This window comes from Rhincodon typus, chromosome 9 (assembly GCF_021869965.1).
Source record: "Rhincodon typus isolate 14 chromosome 9, sRhiTyp1.1, whole genome shotgun sequence".
NCBI classification, from domain to species: domain Eukaryota; kingdom Metazoa; phylum Chordata; class Chondrichthyes; order Orectolobiformes; family Rhincodontidae; genus Rhincodon; species Rhincodon typus.
Genome location: NC_063340.1, coordinates 43,080,039 through 43,103,677, shown reverse-complemented (window position 1 = coordinate 43,103,677; position 23,639 = coordinate 43,080,039). Strand labels below are relative to the sequence as shown.

The 23,639-nt window shown below is 40.2% G+C and overlaps 1 protein-coding gene across 4 annotated transcripts in view; it reads left to right on the top strand.

The window, feature by feature from the left end:
• LOC109938872 (clathrin heavy chain linker domain-containing protein 1) overlaps window positions 1-16,514 on the top strand; it is a 53,034-nt gene extending 36,520 nt beyond the window's left edge. For 3 of the 4 annotated variants that reach the window (XM_020537165.2, XM_020537166.2, XM_048601467.1), the window contains 4 exons: window positions 1,837-2,011; window positions 10,471-10,673; window positions 12,701-12,880; window positions 15,804-16,514. In XM_020537165.2, the coding sequence (XP_020392754.1) occupies window positions 1,837-2,011; window positions 10,471-10,673; window positions 12,701-12,880; window positions 15,804-16,012 (767 nt within the window). In that variant the 3' untranslated portion in view covers window positions 16,013-16,514. The remainder of the gene's footprint in view (window positions 1-1,836; window positions 2,012-10,470; window positions 10,674-12,700; window positions 12,881-15,803) is intronic. The other variant, XM_048601468.1, reaches the window with a different exon arrangement.
• The last annotated feature ends 7,125 nt before the right edge of the window (window positions 16,515-23,639 follow it).

The following is a 23,639-nucleotide window of genomic DNA, read 5'->3' as shown; positions in this document are numbered from 1 at the left end:
AGAGCAGTCAGGATTGTGGATTTTGGGAAGGAGGTAGAAGCGGGCACTCTGGGGTTGGGGAACGATGAGGTTGGAGGCTGTGGGTGGGAAGTCACCTGAGGTGATGAGGTTATAAATGGTCTGAGAGATAATGGTTTGGTGATCAAGGGTGGAGTCATAATGGAGGGGGCAGTAGGAGAAGGTGTCAGAGAGTTGGCACTGGTTTCCACGATATAGAGGTTATCCGCGGGTTTGATGGTGAGCTTGGGGTTGGTGCAGAGGCAGTGGAGGGCTGTGCGTTCCGATGGGGAGAGGTTGGAATAAGTGAGAGGGGTGGAGAGATTGTGGCAATTGATGTCTTGATGGCAGTTGGAGATGTAAAGGTCGAGGGAGGGTAGGAGGCTGTGGGGTGGTGTTCAGGAGGATGGGGTTTGTTGGAGATGAGAGAAGGGGTCAGCAGAGGGTGGTTTAGACTCACGGTTAAAGAAATAGGTGTGGAGGCGGTAGAAAAAGAGTTCAACATTCAGATGTGTGCGGAATTCGTTAATGTGTGGACACCATCACTAGAGAATACATTAAGAGTCAATCTAATATTATGCGATTGGAGTCACCCATAGGTCAGATTAGGTCATCAATTGAATTTTTATCGTAAAAACAGCAGGTATCATAGGGCTGTTGTGGCACAGTAGTAGTGTCCCTGCCTCTGGGCCAGAGGTACATGTTCATGTCCCACCTACACTGCAAATATATCTGTCTCAATATATTCAGACGCGTCAATTCAAAATATTTACAACATCTATTGTGGTCATTTTGATGCCAAATGATCAAAGTTATTTAATTGAATCTCTCAACTTATTATGGTGGAATTTGACCAAGCGAATTTGGGGTTAGCAATCTTAATGAAAACCAATGTAAAGGCTGTAGTTAGGCATTGTAGAGCCTTCCTTTTTTCAGAAAAAAAATTAAAACATTCTAACTTGCATGTTGCTGTATAGCAGTGAATGAAAAGACGTTTACTATAAAGTTTAAAAATATGCAGTAAAAGAAATCTGGTAATTTTTTACAATGCTTACCCTCATTGCTGACCTTACTGGCCCCCTATCCTGCTGTCATACCTTCAGCTATCAAACCATCCTGATTTCTGCTGGCCCTCCAAATTGAAGCCTGTGCCAATCCTTAACATATCCTTAAGCTGCCGATCCTCTAACTTGCAGCCTCTGCCACTCCTAAATTCATCCTCTCATGAAACCCCTGTTCCCTGACTTTGCTGCTCGCTGCTTCACTTTCCCAAACCCTAGCAGTGAGTGAGAGAGCTGCGGTGGCACTAGTACAATGGGAATGTGACTGAATATCTTAGGACTCTTGTGGCATTGATGAAAACAGCCTGTACTCAGCAGTTCTGTATCCAAGCTTTCAGAACTCTGAGCTTTGGAGCCCACAATCTCAGTGAAGGAAGTTCCTAGATCCATTCCAAAATGGTGCAGATTGGGTGATGCAGCCTGACGGAAAATGACTTAAACCAAATTTGGCAATTCTGAATGATAATACAGGGCCCATTGTCTGAATCATATTGAAATAAAGCAACATAAAATGTCAAATTTAAATGGAATTTTCTATATGTGAAAGATTTGTCTTACTTTTTCCCTTCAGTTTGAGGAATTATTTGGCTCATACTAACAGGCTCTCATAATGGAAAAACTGAGATTCAGAGCTAATAAGCAACTAGCAAACATCTTCATCCTTGCTCTGTTAAACATAGTGAATTTATTTAAGATAGGTCATTTAAAATGCACAACAATTGTGTACGAAGGTGTATTTTGTTCTTTGACCAACTGTAATAATAATTTTCTCCCTCAGCTGTCACAGAATACGAAGGGCATATTTCTCCTCTTCTGCAATTCTTTGAAGCTGTAATGAGCTCTTTTTCTGCTGTCAGACATTCACCTAAAGCAAAAATGTCATTGGAGGGAGTAGAATGTGCACTCAAGCAAAACCGACTGGATCTGGTCATTCACTGGATAATACAACAGAGGTAATATTCTAAACTTGGTAGAATCATGTTATTAAAAATGATGTTACTCATTACTGTACACGGCATAAGGAACATAGTTGCGTATTCCACGGATAAGCAGAAATATGACCTAGAGATGAAAATTCTATATCTGAAAATATCATATTTTGCGACAGTTCACTGAAACATTTTGATGGAGCAAGGTTGCAACAAGTTTGGAAAGAATATAAAGCATAAAAACTGCAGGAAACCATTAGGAAAATTACTGGCCCAAGAGTATATAAAACAGAGCAACACCGAACAGAATGGATATTTTATGTTTTGTTTATGTCAATCATGAAGATGATATTTGGTTTATCTTAAAATGAACTGAAACAGCAGTAAACACCAAAATGAATGAACTAATTTAGAGAACTATTTTGTATTAGCAATGGGAATTTTGATACAAGTAGGAAATCTAGTAGCGAGAGTGCTGAGCAAACTAATTTCACAAACCAAAGACATGTAAAAATGTGGGAAAATATAATTAAAGTAATGAAATATTAGGTCAGCATGAAGTAGACTTCACCAGTGTGAGACAGTGGCTGAGTATGTCTGGGAATTTGGTTTAACGTGGTAATTTGGTGCAGAGGGGGAGGAGATACTTCAAGTAAAGTTTACTGCAAGAAGTATAGTTTGCTGAGTGGAGAGTTTGGTCCAGGGTGGAGAGGAGGTGCTTTTTCCTTCTACTCTTCAGTAAGTTCATTGGCTGTGAAGAAACTGCAATGAGGAACAATCTTTAAATTACTGTAGAAAGCTTATTATCTTTACATGAGTAGTTTATACTTGGATTTAACTTAGAAAGACTAGAAATAAGGCTACATCAAGGCAATACAGTAAATAATCCAAAGCAGAGCAAGGTTAGTATAAGGAAAATAAAGTTAAAGCATGGCAGTGCAACTCATTGAGTGTAATGTGTGTGAAGACAAGGAGCCTACTGATGTCCTAAATGGCCATATGTGTAGAAAGTGCTGCCAGAAGCTCGAGTTCCAGGTTTCAGAATTCAGGTAGTAGCTGGAGTCACATCCACAAGGCTGAAAGTTATAGAGCAGTTACTGGTCATATTTGTAAGGGTAGGTGTACATTGAGGGTTCATGGTCCATGTTGGTACCAATGTCTTTGGTAGGAAGGGACATGTAGTCCTGCAACCAGAATCTAGGAAGATAGGTAGAAAATAAGGAAGCAGGACCTAAAATGTAGTATATCTGCAGATTACTCCCAGTGCCATGTGCAAGTGAGTACAGAAACAGGCAGGTTAATGCATGGCTGGAAAGATGCTGCAGGAGAGAGGCATTTACATTCTGGGGACACTGGACCTAGTTGTGGGGAATATGGTACCTGTACAAGCTGGGCGGGTTGTACCTGAACAGAGCTGGAACTGACTTCCTTGCAGGGAGTTTTGCTGTTGCGGCTGTAAGGGCAGTAAAGTGACTTGGCAGGAGTGCCAGGAACAAGAGAGATTAGAAAATAATACCAGGATTTGCAAAATATTTGGAGAGATCGATAGCACTAGCATAGAGAAAAGCAAGTTAATAGTTGAAGCCAGAGTAGGGATGATGGAAAGAAGTAATGAAGTCTAAATGAGGGTTAGTATGCATCTCTGTGTTGTGTGTATAGTAAATAAGTCCACTCAATAAGATTCAGGAGTTACAGGCACAGATTGCTTTGTGGAAAATATGATATTGTGGCAATAACGAAGACCTGGCTCAAGGAAGGCCAAGACTGAATGTTAAATACTCTTGGGTACAAGCTGTTCTGGAAAGGAGGAAGCATGGCAGTATTGGTTAAGGAGAGCATTGTAGTGTTGGAGGAAGAGGATGTTCAGAGGGTTCAATGATAAAATCAGGCTAGTGCTATGGAACAGAAAGGTGCAGAGACATTGCTCAGTTGTGGTCTATAAACTAAAGGGAAGACTGTAGAGGAACAAATCTATAGGGAAATTACAGAGAGATGCCAGTATTATACAGTGTTTATAAAGGAAGACACACAATTACCCAAATGTAGATTGGGGTACTGGTAGTGTAAGGTGTATGGAGGGCACATGTTCCTAGACTGCATTCAGAAAACTTCCCTACAGCAGTATGATTTTAGCCCAACAAGAAAAGTTTTTCCTGGTTCTTGGAATGAGGTGGGCCAAGAAGATCATGTGCCAGAGAGGAATATTTTGAAGACAATGATCAGTGTATTGTTTAAGATGATGGTAGAGAATGACAATGGTCAATCCAAAGGACGAAAAATCTATTGGTGGGGAGGTGACTTCAGTGAGGCAAGAACTGAACTGAACCAGGTTGACATGACAAAAATGGTGGGAAAAACTGTAAATGAGCAATGGGCTGCCTTCAAAAATGAAATGATTCGGTTAGAGTCAAGACTTTTTTTATTCAAAATGGAAAGGTAAGACAAATCCAGAGTTCCTTGGATGACAAAGGAATACACCCACTGGATTTGATTTGTTTGCATCTTAGTCGCATATTTTTACTCTGGAGTCAGGTCCACAAGACTCAAGCAACTTCCTGTCACCCTAAGCCCAACTTCAGAAAATCTGTTTTGAATTGACCAAGAGCCACGTCCATTATAGGTAATGGAACTTGTTCAGGGTATAAAAGGAGGACCTGTAAGGAGTTCTTGTTGTGAAGCAGGAAGTGGTGTTGATACCCAGACGAAACATTAATCAAGAGTCAAGTGAGCGCCACTTGTATTTGTTGTTAGCTGGTTGCTGAAAGACATGGCCTGTCATGGTTTTCCAGCAGGAAAATATGTTCCCATTCACATTTGACACCGGGAAATAAGTTTGTAGTTTACATATCCATTGTTCAGAGGCAGCCACAAATGTGAAAGGACAGATGTATGCAGACAGTTACAGTTTTCTCTTCTGGGATGGCAAAAACGTTAGTGAATCCGTAACCTATCATTACCACAATAGGAAACATGTGAACTCACAGTCTGATTGGCAACTCCAAGTCTTTGGTATGGAGCTATGAATACCAATGTGCATTTTCACAAGGGGTTAAAACACTTGAATGAAATGGTTGTTTCCACATGTGTTTAATTACTTGAAGGAATTTAAATATAATGTTTTTAATCAATAAGGGGGTTTTTAAAACATTGATATTTTCAAAGGACAAATTTATTCCATCTCAGCAAATGGCTCCTGAGATCCACCAACAGTAGACAGAATTGATATGGAGGTGTAAAGATGGGGTGGATTAGGGCTGGGGGAGTATTCATTGCATTGGCATGAGTTGTATTAACTTGGCTTAGAAGCTAGAAAGGACCATGAAGAGTATTTAAAAGGGCATAGATTGGCATGAAGGTTAGAGAGGCCAGGGGAAGTGGTAGAGAGGTATAGTTTGGTTTGAAGGGTATGAAGGGCAATAGGTGGAAAAGGGACATATGCTAACATGATTGAGTCATGGAAAGCCTCTAGGGAGTGAGGGCTACAAACCTGTTTTGTTTTTGTTTTAATGTCTTTTTAAAACTGAAATGAAGCCCTGAGTTGCCAAGACATGGCCTTCACAAAGCTCATTTCACATCAGGCAGCCTCTGTGCCTGCCTGTGCTGTTTCCAGGGGTGGAGAACCTGACTCTCATCAATACCCACCCTCTATGTTCAGTACTAAGAAAATCGGGACATCTGGGATATTTTCTGCTGCATTGAGTTAATGACGTTGTGAATGTTTCTGATTTTGTACTCCTGACTCAGGAGTGAACAATCAGCTCAAAGAGTTGGTAAAAGGAGATATATAGGTTAAGTAAATGGCAAAAAATTGGGAGATGAAATATAATGTAAGGTTGACCACTTTGACAGAAAGATTATCAAAGCAGAATGTTATTTTAATAGAGAGATACTGCAAAACATTGTAGCACAATGGTGTTTCCTTGTACATGAATCACAAAAAGCTGGCACCCAATGCGGCAAGTGATTAGGAAGGCAAATAGAATGTTGACCTATATTGCAAAGCAGGAAACAGAGAAGTCTTACTTCTTACTTACTCCTGCTCTCATAAAATTATCCACATTGATCCTGTTCACAAACAACAGCCAGTTGCTGTGCCGTAAATCTATTCTTGATCATCAGTACAGTGAAGGATGGTGTCACATAAGTACTTTCAAATGACACTTGCACAACAATAACGTGCTCATTGCTCAATGTCACTGTGTTAGGGTGTCAGCCCTCATTGGGGCCAAACATGAATAAAAGAGCTGAATTCAAGAAGTAAATTGAAAATGACTGTCATAGAGTCCTATAGCAGATCCTTTTGTCTGACCAGTCCATGTCGAACTTAATCCTGAACTAAATTAGTCCCGCTTGTCTGCTTCTGGCTCATATCCGTCCAAATCTTTCCTATTCATGTACTCATCGAAAAGTCTTTCAAATGTTGTAATTGTGCCCACATCCACGACATGCTCAGCAAGTTCATTCCACACATGAACTACCCTCTGTGTAAAAAAAAAAATTTGCCTGTCATGTCTTTTTTAAATCTCTCTCCTCTCATCTTAAAAATATGCCCTCTGGTGTTGAAATCCCCCATCCTAGGAAAAAGACACTTAACGTTAACCCTATCTATACCTCTCATGATTTTATAAAATTCCGTAAGGTCACCTCTCAACCTCCTGTGCTCCAGTCAAAAAAGCCCCAGGCTATCTAGCCTTTCTTTATAACTCAAATCTTCCATACTCGGCAACGTCCTGGTAAATCCCTTCTTGGCCTCCTCAAAAGCCGTTAGTAAAATTGAAGTCAATGGAAATTTGAGGAAAACTCTCCGTAAGATGTAGGAGCAGAAGTAGGTCATTTCAGCCTATCGAGTCTGCTGTGCCATTCAACGAGATCATGGCTGATTTGATAATCCTCAGTTCCACTTTCCTGCCTTTCCCTATTTACCCTCGATTCCCTCACTGATTTAAAAATCTGTCAATTTCACCCTTGAATATACTTGATGATCCAGCCATTATAGCCCTATGCAGTAAAGGATTCCACAGATTTACTACCCTCGAAGAGAAGAAATTCCACCTCATCTCTGCCCTAAATGGGCAACACTCTTACTCTGGACCTAGATCTCCCACAACAAGGAACAGCTTCTCAGTATCTACCTGTCAAACCCTCTAAGAATCTTAGATGTTTCAATAAGTTGTCTCTTATTTTTCTAAACTCCAATGAGTACAGGCTGAGCCTACTCACCTTCACATTGTAAGAAAAGCTCTTCGTTCCTAGATCAGCTAGTGAACTTTCTCGGGATTGCCTCCAATGCCAGTACATCTCTCCTTAGAAACGGGGAGTAAAATGCTTCACAATATTCTAGGTATGATCTAACTAGTGCTTTGTACAGTTTTCATTCAAACATTCACTCCTTCCACCATTGATGCTCAGTTGCTACAGTGTCTACCATCTACAAGTGCACCGAAGAAATTCACTAAGGCTTCTTAGACAATATCTTCCAAACCTACACTCCATATGATCTAGAAGGAGAAGGGCAGCAAATAAGTGGGAACCCCATGACCTGCAAGTTCCCCTGACTGGGAAATAGGTCACTAATTTCCTTCAGTGCCACTGGGTCACAATTTTGGAACTCCCTCCCTAGTGGCATAGTAAAGTGTACCTACAGCAAATGGATTGCAATGATTCAAGAGCTCACCCCCACCTTCTCAAGGGCACCTAGAGATGGGCAATAGATGCTGGCCCAGCCAATATCGCCCACATGCCATGAATAAAGAAAATAACCCTTGTAATGAACAATAACATTCTATTACCTTTCCTAATTGCTTTTTTTTTTGCATACTAACTTTTTGTGATTCATGCACACAAGAGTGCCCAGATCCCTCTGCATTACAGAGCTCTCCAATCTCTCGCCATTTAGATAAAATGCTTCCTTTTTATTCTTCCTGCCAAAGTGGACAATTTCACATTTGCCATATCTTTGTCTGCTCACTTAACCTATCCAAATCCCTCTTCAGCACCCTTGTGCTGTCTTCACAACTCACTTCCCAACCTGTCCATGTATTATCAGCAGATTTAACGATCATACCTTTGGTCCCTTCATCCAAGTAATTTACATATTTTGTAAAAAGTTGAGGTGGCAGCACTGAGTTCTTTCGCACACCACTCGTTTCATCTTACCAAGCAGAAAATGACCATTTATGCTTACTCCTTGTTTCCTGTTAGTTAGTTCCTTCCCTGTTGCTAGGTCAAAATCCTAGAATTCTCTCTTTATCTGCACAGTTGGTGTATCTACATTACATGACTGTAGTAGTTCAAGAAGATGACTAACCAGCACCTTCTCAAAGGACTGGGCAATAAATGTTGTCCTTGCCAACAGAGCTCACGTCAAATGAATGAATGATAAAAAAAAAAAACTTGGATCAGAAGGTCCAGGTTCAAGTTCCACCTGTCCAGAGCTGTGTGACAACATGACTGAAAAAGTTGATTTTAAAAAAGAAACTAGAATCTTTTAAAAAAAAAAACTAAATAAAATGTATATTTATACTGCAAACCGACAGTAACTTAATATGAGATTGTTGAGTCAGCTCAGGCAGGAGCTATTTCGTTCCATTCGTCTAGCCTGAATAATGGCCCTAAAAATGAAGGGCATGTATGTTAACTACCATTCCACAGTAGAATTCAGAATGCAATAAACCAAATCTGGACAAAGGTGGACACAATTCCAGATAACCTGAACAATTATACTGAAGTTCTCTTCTTAATCAGACTTCCTCTGTTCAGATGATTGAAATATCCAAATTCCCAGGAAATTCAAACTAAAATTTGCAACTTCTTAGGGTCTTTAAGAAAATTATTTGAAACTGCTGTTTATCATGCTTATATAGTTGTTGCGGCTAATCTGAATATTCTTCTTGGCTTATCACAGTAGTGAGATAGGTAGATGGACAGGAGGCTAGAGGAACACAGCAAGCCAGGCAACACTCGGTTAACACCCGAAACATTGACTGCTCTTTTCTTCCAGATGCTGCCTGGCTTGCTGTGTTCTTCCAGCCTCCTGTTTGTCTACCTTGGACTCCAGCATCAACAGTTTTGTTTTGTGTCTGATAGTAGTGAGATATTCTGGGACAAGAGCTCAGGAGATGTAATGCACTCCATGTAATTGTTAGAGTGATAATAGCTTCAATTTTTCATGTCCTGAAGCAGAGTCTCTATTGTTTAGACTTCATAAGGGAGGTGTGGGAAGGGTGTCCTGCACTATAGCACTTCTAAGTCTGCAAACGTTATTGTTATTTCTTGTGCCCTGCATAACTTAGCATTTTAAAGAACCTAACAATAAAACATTGATGTAATCAGGGAGGCAAAAGGTAAAACAGAATTGAGGCAACTTTATTCTGCCACCCTTTCCTATTCCACTGTTCTTGGATGTATTCAGTGTACCCAGCCATTTGTCAATAAGCTGACCACTAGGGAGTAGTAAGGTAACTGAATCTCCAGTATTGGTATTAAAAGGGAATTATGTAGTATCTAGGATAACACAATACCTTGTGAGAAATTCCGCAGGGCCAGGGATGTGGGGTTAGGTCAACCTTCATCTCAGGGCCTGATTCAAATAATGTGCTGTAGACTCCAGATAAACAGCCAGGAAGGGGGACAGGTGCTGCTCCTAGCCCGTGCATCTGAACCAAGAAGATGTGGAAATGCGATGGAAAGAAGTAGGATCAGAGAATCTGATAGCTTGTTATTTCAACAGACCCTATGACATGGTAAAAATTAAGGTCTGTATTTTACTGCTGCCTTCATCCGATTGCCTAATACAGTGAGGTGAGGAGGTAGGATGAATTTAAGTCCAACTGTAGCAAAATACTATCTATTGTACACTGCCCAATTTTCATTTTTGTTCACTTCAAGGGACCGTGTAATAGACAGCTAATTTGGGTGCTCCATATTTTTGTTCTAATATTGTTATGTTTTGGAGCTGAAGATTTCCATTGCATCAATCAAAGCTTTCTGGAGAAAATACTGTACTGTTTATATGATAAATCATGCAGCATACTAACAATTCAGTTTGAAATTCTGGGTGATATTATCATTAAATATCTCTGGTATCTGATAGCTTGGCTGTGTATACAGCACATTGAAGCTATTCATGACTTGCAACTTCAAAGATAATGCACACTGGTTAACTTATCTTCACAATATTCAAAAATATGCTAAACTAAGCAGAAAGTAAGGGGTAATACGCAGTTTTCAGTGGGGTTAATGCAAAATGAATGAAAGCAGACTGACTCCCACAGCAAATTTTCTTTTCTGTTGAAGTCGGGTAGGTTGTATAGTCAGCTCCTGATCTGCTGTTATGTACATGTTGTTGAAATTGAATTTCACCTCTTAAAAACTAATAATTGATAGCTCATTTTAGATATAACAAATGGAGTATATTTTGTTCCTTTGTCAAAAATCAAAAGGGTTTTCAATAATGTTTTCTTTCTCTCTCTTGTCATCTCTAGAGTAACATGTTCTGAAGAATTGGGAGACTTGATTTACAATTATGGAGATACTGAACTACGGAGAATGGACACATGCATGGGCCTGGCTCAGATTGTCTATGATAAATGTAATGTGCACAAGAAAGCTGTTCTGTGCTTGTGCGGGTGTGGGCAGATTTCTGGAGCAATGGCATATATTCATGACTCCAAAAAGTTCAGCTTGGGTAAGAACTTGAGAAGGGATTTAGTTATAGTTTAGTAAATGTGATTAATATTGGAATAAGAATTTAGATGGGAAGTTCTTTGAGTGGTTAATTATTAAAGGATCTCTTCTCTCTATTGCTTAGCTTTAAACAGAAATATATTCTACTGAAAACTCTCATAGTCATAAACTTTATCAGTGTAAATTTTTGCATTTAATTGGTCTCAGTCATACCTGTTTGATTCTTTAAAACTTTTGACTAGAGGCAGTCTGGGAGCAGAGATTTCAAGGCTTATTTTCCACATTATGGTACCTGCCAGAACTGCATTATAACAAGTATCAGAAGGGGCAAGAAGGTCACAGAGTAAACATGACAATGGAGGAGGCAGTGGCATGGAGACATGTATTCAAATCCCATCATGGCAGTAGCAGTATTTGAATTCAGTGAATAAACCCGGAATTAAAAGCCAGTGTCAGTAATGGTGACCTTAAAACCATTGTTATAAAACACAACTGCATCACCATTTTATCTCGGGGGAGGAAATTTACCCTGTTTACCTGATCTGGCCTATTTGTGACATCAGACCCACAGCATTGTGGGTTCTTAAATACCTACTAAATGGCCTATCAAGCCATACTGCTGCAAAAAGATCAATAAAGAATGAAATTGTACAGACCACGTGGCATCAATGTAGGTGCTGAAAATGACAAAGGAAAATCTGGCCTTTTCAACTCTGTAAAGTCCTCCTAAACAATATTGGGGCTTGGGCCAAAATTGGGAGAGATGTACCTCAGCCTAATTAAGCATCAGCCTTACATTGTCATACTCATGGAATCAGATCTTATAGATTGTATCCTAAATACCATCATCATCCCTGGACATATCCTGTCCCAACAGCAGGTAGCTTGGTAGCACCAATCCTGAAGGCCATTGTTGCTCGACTGGGTCTATGACAGGTTGGGAGGGAAGAATAAGAGGGAGAAACCTACTTGTCCTTGTCCTCACCATACGATATATCGCAGATGCATTTGTCCAGGAAAACATCAGTACAGAGACAACCACAAATTTCTTTCGGAGGTGAAGTCCGATCTCACATTGAAGATACTGTCCTTTGTGTTGCATGGCACTGCCACTGTGGTAAATGGTGTAGATTTCATATACATCTGATACATTGGGCATTGATGAGGTGCTGTGAGCCATCGTAAGCAGCAGAATTGTATTCAACCAATCTGTAACTTCAGAGCCTGTCATATCCCCCATTCGGCCATTAAGCCCAGGGATCAACCCGGTTCAAAGAAGAATTGAGGGAAGCGTGCCGCAATCACCAGCAGGCCAACATTAAAATGAGGCCATTGATCTTATTTGCATTCAACTTCCTTTCTAATGTGGAGGTGTTGGGTCCTTTTCACATGATTCATTGTGACTTATAACAACTCTTATGTGAAAGCTTGAATTTACTAGAGCAGTGGAAGAACTTCCCCTTCAGACACAGGTGAACGATCCATCCAAGGCAATTATCCATAGTCTTTCCCACTCCACAAAGGAATTTAAACAGTCTGTATAAAAGGACAGAGCCATTGAGATAAATTCACATAGTTTTTATGCCCAAATTCCTCAGGAGAAGCTGACCTCCTTGCCTGATCTGTACGATTTTGAACCTCATTGTATTGAGAAGAGTGATTTCTTGCCAAAGCATTGAGAAAAAGAAGTTTATAGCACAGGCAGAGGTAGTCCAATTAATTCTGTTCGTGCAAATTTGACAGTAAAGCAAATCAAAACCGATCTCCTGTTCTCTACACATTCAAATTTCTTCTGCTTCAAAAGTTTTATGCAATCTTTCCTTAAAAGTTGCATAAGCCTCTGTTGAGACTGCCTCCTTTTGCAAAATGATTAAGAGAATGCAATTTATCTTGGGCAGTAGTACAAAATGGTGTTATCTTTCTGATACGTTCTGTCACATGTTGGTTTAGTATCCAGTTTGATGTGCTGTCAGTCTGTCTTGCATTGACCCTTTCTAATTTCTTATGTTTTAATTATTTTCCGGGAAGATGATTATTTATTCTTGTTGAACAAGTGCCCAAACGCTGAGTTAATTCAGTGTCTGACTCATGAATGGAATGGAAAGCCAGCAGTTCTCTCAACTGGGATTGCTGTATTGTGGCTCATTTCAAATGATCACGAGGAAACTGGATTCCATCTTCTGAAAGAAATATATGATTCGGGTCAAGGTAAGCAGACAGCTAGATTCATTTAACTCCTTTATCAAATTAAAATATTCCAATGCACTTCACGGGACAATATCTAAGAATTAGGGAATGTTTGACTCATTCAAATTGGAGAATTCAGAGGGTTCCGCTGCAGTTAAGTAAATAGTTACCTAGGAAAGGTTGGACTATTAAATACCTAGTCTAAGTCCTAAGCAACAATTCAAATGTCCTGCCAACTTAATATACACAACAATAACTATACCTTCCTCAGGACCTTTATACCCCCAAGACCCTGACCTCACTTCACCCCTCTACCCCTGGGACCCAAATTCCCCTGCCAGCTGACCTGGCACCCACACCCCAATTCCTTGGGATCTGTGACCCCCACTCTACCCCTATGCCCAGAGCAAAGACAAACATAGATATCCCCATCAGATCAGATTTTGCCCACCACCCTGACCTATCCTAAAAACTCCACCTTTTACCTGACAACCTGCCTTCCCAGCACCCAAATGTCATATTTATCTGTTGTATTTACTTTTCACAAAAACTGCCTGTGATGCGGGACCTTTAAGTCACAAGTTATGGCAACAGACTTTTTGAAAAAGGATGCATTGTTTGCCATCCCTCAAATGTCCTGACAATTATGTTAGAATAAAAGTACGGCTCCATATTTCTAAAGGAGTCCCAACTGGAAATGTGAAGCTGTTTCACTATGTAAAAGAGAAGGAATGGATTGTGATTGCTACTTCTTGGAAAATCCAGCCCATTAACTCTCTTTTTTTTTCCATAGATGTAATCTGACCTGCTGAGTTTTTCAAGCTTTTTTTTGTTCAGATTTAGACTTCCTGTCTATGCAGTATTTTACTTTTGTATAAGCAAAAGGAGGGTGTTGGGTGAGCCAGACATGATATGAATCAGAATACAGCAGCAGAGTTATTGATCAGCTTAAGTTTGTTCGCTTGATCAGCTTAAGTATGTTAGCTTATAAAATGGGAGACCAGTGAAGAAAACAATTGGAATAGTTGAGTCTGAAAATGACAGACGTTTGCATCAATATTTCAGCAGCTGTGCTGAGTTTGGGGACAGCAAGGCAATATTACAGAAGTGGATATAGACGATCTTTGATAGAAATAATATAATGTCAGAACTTCAACTGTTTCACAACTTACTTGGGTAGCACAATGGAAATCTAGCCTTACTATTCCCTAATTCATCAAAAAAGTTGAAGATTTTAGAATAAGTACACAACATAAGAGTATAAGAACTAGGAGCAGGAGTAGGCAATTCAGTGCCTCAAGCCTGCTTCACCATTCAGTACAATTATGGCCGATTTCATGTCAGCCTCAAATCCACTTTCCTGCCCATTCACCACAACATTTCAACCCATTGCTAATTTAAAAACCTGTCTCTTTCCTTCTTAAATTTATTCAATGTTCAGTCATCCACCATACTCTGGGGTAGTGAATTCCACAGTTTTATGACCCTTTGAGAGAAGTAATTTCTCCTCATCTCTGTTTTAAATTTGTTACCCCTCGTCCTAAAACTATGACTTCTCATTCTAGATTGCCCCACAAGACAGACATTCTCTCCAATAAAAAAAACTGGATGCTGGAAGTAAGAAAACAAAAAGAAATTGCTGGGAAATCTCAGTAGGTCTGGCAGCAGAATAAATGTTTCAAGTCCAGTGATCCTTCTCCAGAACAGAGGAAACAACCTCTCTGCATCTACTTTGTCAAACCCCTTTAGCATCTTTTATACCTCAATTAGATCTCCTGCCATTCTTCTAAACAGTTTTTACATGCTTGCCATGGGTATCAGGTTACTTGCTTTTCAAAACATGCTTTATAAAACTGTTGTACCTCAGCCTATTTAAGGGCTTAAAACCATTCTTTCTCATTTCAGTCCACAATCTTAAAAAACACAAAATTAAAAAGACACAGTCCTTGCAGCTGAGAGTCAAATAGAATGATAAAGATGTTTCTCTAAATAAAGCATCAAAAACAATAATTTTTGTAAAGTTACAATCACTTCTTTGTTCTCATTCTCCAAGTTCTGTTAATAAAATCCAGATGCTGTTGCCATATTTTATGGCTTTATTGGTTTAGTACGACACTTTCAGGGAATTATGCATTCAGACACCTAAGCCTGAAATTTTCAAGTTTACACATACCCAAGGCCAGAAATCTTATATTGACTGTCACATATATTACTAGAAAAAGCTGTGGGTCTACTAGAACCCGTCAGTGGCAGCTGTCCTGTAAGAGGATATCTAAGGGTCCAAATGGGAAGGAGAAAGTACATTCTTCTCATGTCCACCTCAGACTAGATCTTCCTCAACAAGGGAAGGACAGGACTTTACAACTTCTGATATGCGCCCTTTATATGGGGAACATAGCGATGGATCTGTCCACAATGGCCCACAACCTACCAAACAGCTTGGTTCAGATGAAGCAGAATACACCTTCTAGGGAATAGGCAGCTCAAAGAGCCACCATCATGACAAATTCCAGGATAGGGATGCGCAGTAGGCTGATATTAGAGTAATGCTGATTAAAGTATTGAATGCAAGGCTGGATGAAGGCACAGAGTAGAAACATTGGTAAATAGGTACAAAGATTTTGAATTCAGTGTTTTGGGAAGACAGCTACTGAATGTCATAAAAGTTCAAAGTGATGAATGAATGACATTTCTTGAAGGACAATATGTGGATAGTGAGGTTTTAACCAATTTAGACTTTATGCATTGAGAATTTTAGAAAGATTTCATAGACATTCTATGGATGAAAGTTCTGTTGACTGTACAAATTCAAAGTCAGAATAATGAGATCCAGATTTCTATTAATTTCCTCTTATTATAATAATGGAGTAAATCTAATAGTGATATCAATGTTGTGGAAAAATGCTTAAAACTACTCTCTTATTGTAATAATTTACTTATTTAGATGCTATGGAGCAAACTATCCTTAATGACGTTAACTGTACATTGGAAAATTGGCAGGAGATTGCAGATAAGTGCAACACTCACAACCACAATGCGTTGGCAGACAGCATTTTTACTGTGCTCACATCACAAGAAGGAGGAACTGCGATAACAATTACCGCTGAAGCTGATAGTGATGGTGCAAAATTAATAGAACATATTTTTTTGTAGCTCAGATTCTTACAGCAAATTTTACAAAGCTTGTTCTTCCCTTAAAACAATGCATGTTTTAAAGCATTCCAACTAAAATATGGCAATTTTATGAGATGTTAAAGTCATTTTTAAACTCGTAGTTTTTTTACACATGGTGGCTTATCACATCTTAAAGACATGCTAGTGTGCTTTATGATAAATGGGTTATTTTTAAAACGTTATGTTGGCAAACGCTGCAGTCAATTTGTACACTCCAAGACTCCACAAACAGTTAATAAATGAGTGATTAGACAATCTGTTTCTTTTGTTGTGGATAAAGCATGAATGTTGCCCAGAACATTGAGAGAAGTCCTCACTGTTTCAGTATGCCATTAGAGTATTCAATCCACATGAATAAATAGAGGGAATTGTAGAGTGATTTCTCTTCTCGAAGATTGCATTTCTGACAATGCAGTGTACTTCCTCAACAATGCTGCAGCCAGATTATGTGCTTATTTGTTGTACCCACAATCCTCTGTCACAGAATTAATGGTGGTACTAAAATGAGTGAAGCTCATATTTATCTGATAAAACTTTACTTTCTATCCTCTGTAATGTGTTGTTTAGTGTCCATCTTGTTGCTGTGAATTAAACACCAAAACTTGACCTTATACAGTTTTATTAGCAATGTGGAGAGATTCCAGCCACGCAGCAAGTTCCCAAATGACATTCATTATTGCTTGTTAAATGCCTTGTTAACAGCCAGTTTGCCATGAGTTGTGATTTTACCAAACTTGCCATATACCCTGATTGTTTGGCCTGTCCCAGGGGCATTCACTGGAGGAAACCAGGGAGAATTCTGCTCAGTGCAGGAATAGTGTTACAGGCTGACAGAAGTCCTTTTTCCTTAACACTTGTGCTGCCATATTTCAGGAGTTAGAGGTCCAAAAGTAAAAGAGGAAATGTAAGTTTCGGGATCAGAAAGTGTCAGCATAGATTTACAAAAGGGAAATCATGCTTGCCATCTATATGAGTTTTTTGAGATGTAACTAGGAGAGTTGATAAAGGGGAGCTAGTTAATGTGATTTACTTGGATTTTCAGAAAGCTTTTGGACCCATATAAATGATTAGCATGTAAAATTAAAGCACTTTGGGTTTGGGGATAGTGTACTGATATGGATAGAGAACTGTTTAGCAGACAGGAACCATTAGTAGCTGGCAATGGGTTGTTTGTGGTAGCAACTCATGTGATAATATGGCTTGATGTGTTGGATTCGGGGAAAGGACATGGGAAAAAGTGCTCAGACCCTAAAATTATTGAATTCGATATTGAGTCCTGAAGGCTGCAGAATATCCAAGCGGAAAATGAGATATTGTTCATCCAGCTTGCACTGAGCTTTGCTGGAGTACTGCAGCAAGCCCGAGACAGAGATGTTGGCCAGTGTCGGTGGTGGTGTGTTGAAGTGGCCCGCAACCAGAAGCTCGGGGTTACTGTTGCATTATTGTGACAGAAAGTAGGTATTCGGCAAAGCAGTCTGCGTTTCATCTCCTCCCCAGTGTAGACCCAAATCCAATGTGTACTCCCCAAGGGTCATGGGACCTGAAACATTAAATCTGCTTTCTCTCCACAGATGCTGCCAAATCTGCTGAGTTTCTCCAGTTACTTATGCTTTTGTCTTGCCCAACTTGGCCCAACCTGACCCTGTAGCTATGGCTCAACCTAACCCTGCCAGGTCTGGCCTGACCCAAACCAAGCCCCTAATTACCTTTATTGCCTATCTAAAACCCTACCCTTCCTCAACCACATGGCACACTACTCTCTCACTTACTTTTCCTCAGTAAAATTGCTTTTGTGACTTTTCAATCCTGAAATGTGGCAGCAAATGTTTTTAAAAAAAGGATGTGTATTTGCCTGGCACACTACTCCTGTACTGAATGGGTTTATGGGGCAGATCCAGTTAAGTTTTTGGCCAATGATAACCCTGACACCTTGATGGTGGGAGTCATATGACCAAGAAAAATACTGTTGAATCCCGAGAGGAAATAGTTAGCTTCTCAATTGTTAACAAAAAAGTTACCTGACATTTGTGTGGCACAAATAATGTTTATCAGCCCAAGTAATTGTTCAGGTCTTGCTGCATGCAGACACAAATTAACTCAGTATTTGAGGAGCTGCTATTGAAACTGAGACAACAGTGTTATGAGACATCAGCAAATTTCCCCAAATTAATCCCCATTTTGATGAAGGGAATAAATAATTCAAGGATTCCAAGAATATCTATTGAGCTCTCTAAAAGTGTGAAAACTCAGAAACGTCTATAGTGTTGAACAGGAGACAGGAGGGACATTAAATGGAATTCCAGCATATTTGCTTCGTACAACAATGATTCACCAAAATTAACATTTGCAGCCATTTTGTTTGATTATGGTAAAGCAATGTGGACATTTCCATTTTGAGGCGAATCATCTGAACACTATGAGGGAAACATCTTGAGACACCACTGCTTCTCAACAAGGACACAAGGGAAGGCATCTCAGGATTAATGTACTGAACAGGCTATTAAGAGCCAAACATTCAGTGCCAGAAACAGAATCTTTAAACACTTCAAGCCTGCAATAATAGTAGAAATCAATCTCATTTTTATCTTCATTGTAGGTTTTACCCTTACTAGCTATAAGTCTTTCTATCTACGTTCCATTAATAACTTCATTACTTTTTACTTAACTAACATTCATCAATAGTTATGTAATAAACTAATCTTTTATCTTGTTTAAAACAAGCAGTGCTTTGGTTATTTTTAAATTCAAACACTCAAAAAATAAACAGCACCACATGTGAACTTGTATAAATTCTTTGTTCATGGACCACTGATGAATCATCTGAATTTGATTTTGATACTACCATTCTGCAGTCTGATAGAAGACCAGCTTTTTGATAGACCCGTTGGTTACCACCATCCTCAATTTGTTGCTGTCAGATCCTTCCAGGGCTCTGTTACAGGATTTTACAGTCAGCAAGTCAACAGCCAACAAGTGCACAAACAGTAATTATGTCAACTTTGCCATGTTGTTTCCAGTCAGAGTAGGTGGACGTTTGGGTTTCTAGCTCCGGGGCTTTGAAAAAGTGCAAGGGATCTTCAATGCACAAACGTGGCAATCCAGGCACCATCCACAGATATTCATGAGCTGTAATGCTTTCCATTTCAAAAATGTATGGCAGGTGTGCAATCACAAAAACATATTCCTGCAGACATGAACAAGATTCCTGAGGAGCTGCGATGGTACTTCCACTTGGTGGCAGCCCACATTCCATCATATCTTTGGCCCTGGTTGTGGCATGTCAAAGCTCCATCCAATAAAGATTAAGAGCATTACAGTTGATGTCAGCTGACTATCATTTATGTGATCAAACTATCTGATGGCATCCTGAAGATGCACTTCAAATACCTAGACTACTTGGGACTCTTCCTTCTGCACACACCAACCAAGGTTTGCAAAATGATCATGGTGTGCTGTGCTTTGCAGACCTGCAAGAAGAACAAGATAAAGAGTTCAGATCCTCTGAACGATTCCAGAGAAAAGGCTGATAAGCAGGGCAATGCAGCACCAAGTTGCTTACATCGCTGTCAAGAATGCCCATTTTCTTTTCAAATTCATTCCGGTAACACCAGTATGTAAAACAGCCATACTTCCTGTCAACATGCTCCCCCCCAATCAACACTCCTCCACACCCCCATCATTCCCAAAAGCAATATTGCCAAAGAAACATTGTTGCAAATGATCAACCATTCCACAAACATTCCCTATTGATCCTTGTAATTTCTTCTTCTTCATTATCAAACAATTTAAAAGGTAACTTGCCACCCAGTGACTAAAAATGGGCAAAACAAGAAAGTGGTGCAAAATAGTAATGTTTGAGCTTTAACTAACAGCAACGGAAACTGAACAACATTACAATTTCTCACACATCCCTTACATGTAAATGTGGAATGTGCTTTTGAATTTCCCACTGAATTGCCCCTTGATTCCAAAGGGTCTCTAGGTAAATGTTTTGGTCCATATAAACATTTTTCATATGCGAACTGTATACCATCACAAGTTTCCAGCTAGTAAAGTATCTTCCAGTATGTATTTTGATTAAGTCAGCTGATATGTTTAAAAATAAACTATCTAGATGCCAAATAGCTTCCAGTGGATGCAATCATTCTTGATTGAATGGAGGCACTGGAACAATTTTTATTTGTAGAACCATCAAATTATCATCTCAGTGAGTATCCACATAGACTTGGAAGGTCCCAACTTTAATCCCTGCTTTGTATCAAAGTTAGATGCTTTATGGGAGTACCCTGATTCCTCTGAATTTGGGGAGAAAGTAGAAACACAAGTATTACAGTTTCTTATATATGTTAGAAACATCTCCGCACAATCCTAAGAGACAGCATTATCGAGGTGTTAATTCCTGCTGTACCACAAACAAACATTGGTCACTGATTCAATACGGTTATTAATAAATAGGAAAACAGAGATAACAGTTCTGACGAGTTCAGTAAAAACCTATGTGATACATCCATCTCCAATATGACACACCCAGTCTTTTTTACTGCAGTAAGAGCTTTGCAGAAGCCTAGACAGCCCTTACCATCTTTGGCTGTCTTTCTGGTATCACAGGAGCTGAAAGCAGAGTGAGTGTGTGCAAAACAGATCACCAATACACAGCTGGAGAACCTGCAACATAACTCTGACTAGCAATGTCTTTCCTTTTCATGTACCACAAACAACCAGTCTTGCTTACTTGTACTCCGTAAGTCACTACGCACTCTTCTTTGGTTCACTGGCTAACGCGTTTGCAGTGGATTTCTCTGAGTTTATAAGAGATTATGTCAGCAAAAGTGTGTGATGTGCAGAACAGGGAATGTTAATTTATTGTGGTCAGTATATCCTCGCTCACACAAAAATGAGAGCATTCAAACAGGTTCCCACCAAGTCACATAACATCCTGACTTGAAAATATACTGTCATTCCTTCACTGTTGCGGGGTTAGAGTCCTGAAATTCCCATGCTAATTAGACAGTGAGTACACGTCCACTGCATAGAATGCAGTGGTTTAAGAAGATGGCTCACCATCTGCACTCAGGGGAAATTAGGGGCGAGCAGTAAATAGCCTCATCAGCAGATCCTTGCACCAGAAAACAGTTATGATTTGAGCAAAGAGTGTTTTTCACCAAGTTGATGGCCTTTCACTGGTAAATGATGTTTATCTTGAAATGCATCTCCAGGAGAAGGTTCAGTGTAGAGTCAATAATGCAACAAGGGAAGAACCCAAGCCAGCAAGGAAAATATAAACAAAATGAGAGAGGTTATGCCCCTGAAACTACTGGACTCAATGAGTCCAGAAGACTGTAAAGGGCTTAACTGAAAAAGTGAGACACAGTTCCTCAAATTTATATTGAGCTTCAATGGAGCTATAGGCAGCTAAAGACAGGCAGAGTGATGGTAAGGTGGATATTTAAAGGTCGGAATTCAATCAAGCATGCTGAAGTGGCATGCTAGGAGTACCCACACTGGATATTCCAACATTGGGAAAACTTTCCCCAATTAAAGTTTTCAGAAAGATTTGTAGCCCTAGTTGTGGATGAGGTTGTGGACATGTTCGACGAGGTGGTGGGTTTGGTTGCAAACGTTCCGTCATCTTGCTACACGATACACAATACAGGAGGAGGCAATGGTTTAGTTGTATTATCACTGGACTGTTAATCCAGAGACCCAGATAATGTTCTGGGCTCCTGGGTTTGAATCTTGCCATGGCAGATGGTAGAATTTGAATTCAATAAATATCTGGAATTAAGAATCTAACAAAGACTGTGAATCCATCGTAGATTGTCAGGAAAAGACCCATCTGGTTCACTAATGTCCTTTAGGGAAAGAAACTGCCATCCTTATCTGGTCTGGTCTACAAGTGGGACAGAACACCGACGCTTCACCGGAGGCGCACTGATGATGTTACCTAGCAAGGTGATGAAACGTTTGCAACCAAACACACTGGCTCGACAAGCATGTCTACAACCTTTCCCCAATTAAGTTGGAGCTGGGAAAGGCCTGATGTGTGAATCATATTTGTTGGAGCTGGTACGTCAGTTGTGCTTGTGCAATTTGACACCAATTTTCTCTGAGCCTGCAGGAGTTCAGAAATGGCTCAAGGAGTTAATGGAACTCAGACGAATCTCCCGTGCCTCCAGAAGGCTGCTCAGCAAATCCAGTCAGTGGCATTATTAGTGAGGAGGTCCCTCATTGACAGGTTTTGGAACATTACTGGCAGTGACTTTTCTGGCAAAGGAGAGCTGTTGTGCTCTGATTGGAGGGCTGGCAGCTGTCTCCTGTGGGGCCCGAAATCACAAGGAATATCCAGTGCAGGCCAGTTGAGTGACTGATAAGCATTTCATTTTGTCAGGCCTCCACTCATGGAAGTGGCACAGAGTTCAGCTCACTGCAAGCTCAAGATCACACTTGTGCATTTAATGGAGGTGTCCATAAAGCAGTCAGCAAGTCTGTGCTTGCTTTCTTCATGATGTGGAGGTGCCGGTGTTGGACTGGGATGGACAAAGTCAGAAATCACATGTCACCGGGTTAGAATCCAACAGGTTTAGTTGAAAACAAGCTTTTGGAGCCTTGCTCCTTCTTCAGGTGTTAGTGAGAGAGGTAGTATCAGACACAGAATTTATGAGTAAAAGATCAAAGAGGTGGCACAGTGGCTCAATAGTTAGCCCTGCTACCTCACAGCACAAGGGACCTAGGTTCGATTCCACCCTTGGGTGACTGTCTGTGTGGAGTTTGCACATTCTCCCCGTGTCTGTGTGGATTTCAGCCGGGTGCTCCAGTTTCCTCCCACAGTCCAGAGATGTGCAGGTTAGGTGGATTGGCCATGCTAAATTGCCCAGAGTTCCAGGAATGTATAGATTAGATGGGTTACAGGGAAAAGGGGGACGGGTCCGGGTGGGATGTTCTTCAGACTGTCAGTGTGGACTTGTTGGGCTGAAGGGCCTGTTTCCACACTGTAGGGATTCTATGATTTTATATATAAAACTGATTAGGATGTATTCAACAAACCGAAGATGCTATTAAATCTTTAATCAGTTAGAAGGTTTTAATTGATTAATATCTACATATAAATCCCCGAATTTCTTTCAAGTCACTGCCCCGAGAGAACGAAAGGCTCTATCAGTGTAAAGAAGAGGTGACATTTTAGGTCAGATAATGCATGTTAGGTTTGAGGCCTTGTTTACAATCTGTGTGCTTTTTGGAAACAACGTAGAATGTATCTGTAAATACAAATTCAAAAGTGCGTGTGTGTGTTGTCGCACTACAGGTGACCCCACCATACTATACACTCACACATACATACATGTACACACTCTCACTCTCTCACACACACACGCTCTCTCTCACACACACACTCTCACACACTCTCTCTCACACACACTCATTCACACACACACACACACTCTCTCTCACACACACATACGCACACACACATACACACGCACACACGCACACACACTCTCTCTCAAACACTCACTCACACACACACTCACTATCTCACACACACATACACACACACACTGTCGCACACACACACACACCATCTCACACACCCACACTCTCTCTCTCT